The sequence below is a fragment of the Leishmania mexicana genome, contig 57 (genome assembly GCF_000234665.1).
Source record: "Leishmania mexicana MHOM/GT/2001/U1103 WGS CADB00000000 data, contig 57, whole genome shotgun sequence".
Classification (NCBI taxonomy): domain Eukaryota; phylum Euglenozoa; class Kinetoplastea; order Trypanosomatida; family Trypanosomatidae; genus Leishmania; species Leishmania mexicana.
Genome location: NW_003946382.1, coordinates 1 through 3,300, shown reverse-complemented (window position 1 = coordinate 3,300; position 3,300 = coordinate 1). Strand labels below are relative to the sequence as shown.

Genomic DNA, 3,300 nt, shown 5'->3' with positions numbered 1-3,300 from the left:
ACGCAGCGCACGCACCGGGGATGTGTGACGTGCGTCGCTGTGCGCCTCTCCCTCTTCCCCTGTGCGCGCGGCGCATGGATGCACCGCTGTTGTGTGAGGTTGCCCGCACCTGCGTTGTTGCCTGTGATGACGTCCCTCCCTCTCTTGCACTCTCCCCGTCCCCACCTGCCCTGCACCGTGGTCGACTGCTCCCGACGCCCTGCACAGACTCTCGTCGCCACCACCAGCAGCAGCCCTCTATATACCCGCCACTGCCGCAGCGTTCGGGCCGTGGCCTCTGCGTTTCACTTGCTCTCCCCTCGCTCTGTTCATTGCTTCCTTCTGTTCCCCTCGCTGCCCGCGTCCGCGATGGCGACGTCGAGGGCCGCTCTCTGCGCTGTTGCGGTTGTGTGCGTGGTGCTTGCGGCTGCCTGCGCACCTGCGCGCGCGATACACGTGGGCACGCCGGCTGCTGCGCTGTTCGAGGAGTTCAAGCGGACGTACGGGCGCGCGTACGAGACGCTGGCGGAGGAGCAGCAGCGGCTGGCGAACTTCGAGCGCAACCTGGAGCTGATGCGCGAGCACCAGGCGCGGAACCCCCACGCGCAGTTCGGGATCACGAAGTTCTTCGACCTGTCGGAGGCGGAGTTCGCCGCGCGCTACCTGAACGGCGCCGCGTACTTCGCAGCGGCGAAGCGGCACGCCGCCCAGCACTACCGCAAGGCGCGCGCGGACCTGTCGGCGGTGCCTGATGCGGTGGACTGGCGCGAGAAGGGCGCCGTGACGCCGGTGAAGGATCAGGGTGCGTGCGGGTCGTGCTGGGCGTTCTCGGCGGTCGGCAACATCGAGGGGCAGTGGTACCTTGCCGGCCACGAGCTGGTGAGCCTGTCGGAGCAGCAGCTGGTGAGCTGCGATGACATGAACGATGGCTGCGACGGCGGGCTGATGCTGCAGGCGTTCGACTGGCTGCTGCAAAACACGAACGGGCACCTGCACACGGAGGACAGCTACCCCTACGTGTCCGGCAACGGCTATGTGCCCGAGTGCTCGAACAGCAGTGAGCTCGTTGTCGGTGCGCAGATCGACGGCCACGTGTTGATCGGGAGCAGCGAAAAGGCGATGGCTGCGTGGCTCGCGAAGAATGGCCCCATCGCGATTGCGCTGGACGCCAGCTCCTTCATGTCCTACAAGAGCGGCGTGCTGACCGCGTGCATTGGTAAACAGCTGAACCACGGTGTGCTGCTCGTCGGGTACGACATGACTGGTGAGGTTCCGTACTGGGTGATCAAGAACTCGTGGGGTGGGGACTGGGGCGAGCAGGGCTACGTGCGCGTGGTGATGGGGGTGAACGCGTGCCTGCTCAGTGAATACCCCGTGTCCGCGCATGTGCGGGAGAGTGCCGCCCCTGGCACGAGCACGAGCAGCGAGACGCCCGCACCCAGACCCGTGATGGTGGAGCAGGTGATCTGCTTCGATAAGAACTGCACTCAGGGGTGCAGGAAAACCCTGATCAAGGCGAACGAGTGCCACAAGAACGGTGGAGGAGGCGCCTCTATGATCAAGTGCAGTCCGCAGAAGGTGACGATGTGCACGTACTCGAACGAATTCTGCGTGGGCGGGGGGCTGTGCTTCGAGACTCCTGATGGTAAGTGCGCGCCGTACTTTTTGGGCTCGATCATGAACACCTGTCACTACACGTAGAGGTGTGTGTGCCCTTGTGTGCGTGTGTGTGGTGGTCGCAGCGATGCCCGGCGCGTGTGGGCACCTCCTTGGGTGCGCGCCCGCCGTGGCAGCTGCGCGTGCGTGCGAGATGTGAGGCAGAGGAAGAGGAAGGCGATGCGGGCGACAGCGCAGCGAGGTGCGGCGGAGCGTAGGGGGGAAATGGACGAGCAGGCGCGCTGTGAATCGGAGCTGCGGCACCACCCAAGTCGTGGTGCCCCGCGAATGGCTGTTCTGCCCGCCCTCGCTTCACGCCTCCCCCTCCCCTCGCGTGCCCTCGCGTGGCCTCCCTTGTTATCCCTCTCTCTCGCACGCACACGCACACGCGTATACGCGAGCCCGCTATTCTGCCTTCGTCTGGCTCTTTGTATTCTGCTTGCTTCTTCAGCACACTTGTGTGCTGTGCGTTCAGCGATATCTTCCACTACTTTGTTTTCTCCTCCCCCTCGGGAGGTGCTTCGCTTGTGCTTTGACGGTGGTGCGTGGCTGCTGGGTCATGTGCCGGGCGTGCGCGCCTCCGCCGCCTCCCTGCAGCTTGTGGGTGCGCTGCGTTCGCACCGCGCTCGCGTGCATGCACATGCCTGCACTGCGTGCGGGACGCCTTCCGGGCGCGTTGGCCCCCCGCCTCTGCAGCCACGGTCTGTTTATTGATTGTGCTTGCTTCATCGGCTCTTCTCTGCGCGCGTGCGTGCGTGCGTGCGTGCGTGTGCGTGTCCGTGCGTATGCGTGAGGGGCAACGGTCCCCAGAGCAAGGCATGTCGAGGGGAACACTATAGACGCATGTGTACGTGTACACGATGTGTATACGTATACGTGTACCGAATGGTGCGTGCGCGTGTGCAGCATTGCCGTGACGGCATGTACGAAGCGCTGCAGTGGGATGGACCCTGTGCGCGTGCCGGAGAGGTAGTGTCGCGTGTGGGTGCGGAGTGATGGAGGCCAGGGGGCTTACGAGCACCGTCGCTTTTCCCCCGATGGCGGCTGGCACGCAGCGCACGCACCGGGGATGTGTGACGTGCGTCGCTGTGCGCCTCTCCCTCTCCCCTGTGCGCGCGGCGCATGGATGCACCGCTGTTGTGTGAGGTTGCCCGCACCTGCGTTGTTGCCTGTGATGACGTCCCTCCCTCTCTTGCACTCTCCCCGTCCCCACCTGCCCTGCACCGTGGTCGACTGCTCCCGACGCCCTGCACAGACTCTCGTCGCCACCACCAGCAGCAGCCCTCTATATACCCGCCACTGCCGCAGCGTTCGGGCCGTGGCCTCTGCGTTTCACTTGCTCTCCCCTCGCTCTGTTCATTGCTTCCTTCTGTTCCCCTCGCTGCCCGCGTCCGCGATGGCGACGTCGAGGGCCGCTCTCTGCGCTGTTGCGGTTGTGTGCGTGGTGCTTGCGGCTGCCTGCGCACCCGCGCGCGCGATACACGTGGGCACGCCGGCTGCTGCGCTGTTCGAGGAGTTCAAGCGGACGTACGGGCGCGCGTACGAGACGCTGGCGGAGGAGCAGCAGCGGCTGGCGAACTTCGAGCGCAACCTGGAGCTGATGCGCGAGCACCAGGCGCGGAACCCCCACGCGCAGTTCGGGATCACGAAGTTCTTCGACCTGTC

At 65.3% G+C, this 3,300-nt stretch overlaps 2 protein-coding genes across 2 annotated transcripts; both read left to right on the top strand.

Annotated features, from left to right (window-relative positions):
* Positions 1-78: 78 nt before the first annotated feature.
* LmxM_08_1030a_1 (uncharacterized protein) lies at positions 79-1,680 on the top strand (the record flags this gene model as incomplete). The annotated part of the gene is made up of 1 exon (XM_003886488.1): positions 79-1,680. The coding sequence occupies one exon, from the start codon at positions 79-81 to the stop codon at positions 1,678-1,680; it is 1,602 nt and encodes a 533-aa protein (XP_003886537.1).
* A 1,351-nt stretch (positions 1,681-3,031) lies between these two features.
* On the top strand, positions 3,032-3,298 carry LmxM_08_1040a_1 (uncharacterized protein; the record flags this gene model as incomplete). The annotated part of the gene is made up of 1 exon (XM_003886487.1): positions 3,032-3,298. A coding segment is annotated over one exon (267 nt), but the record flags the coding sequence as incomplete, so codon positions are not given.
* Between the last annotated feature and the right edge of the window lie 2 nt (positions 3,299-3,300).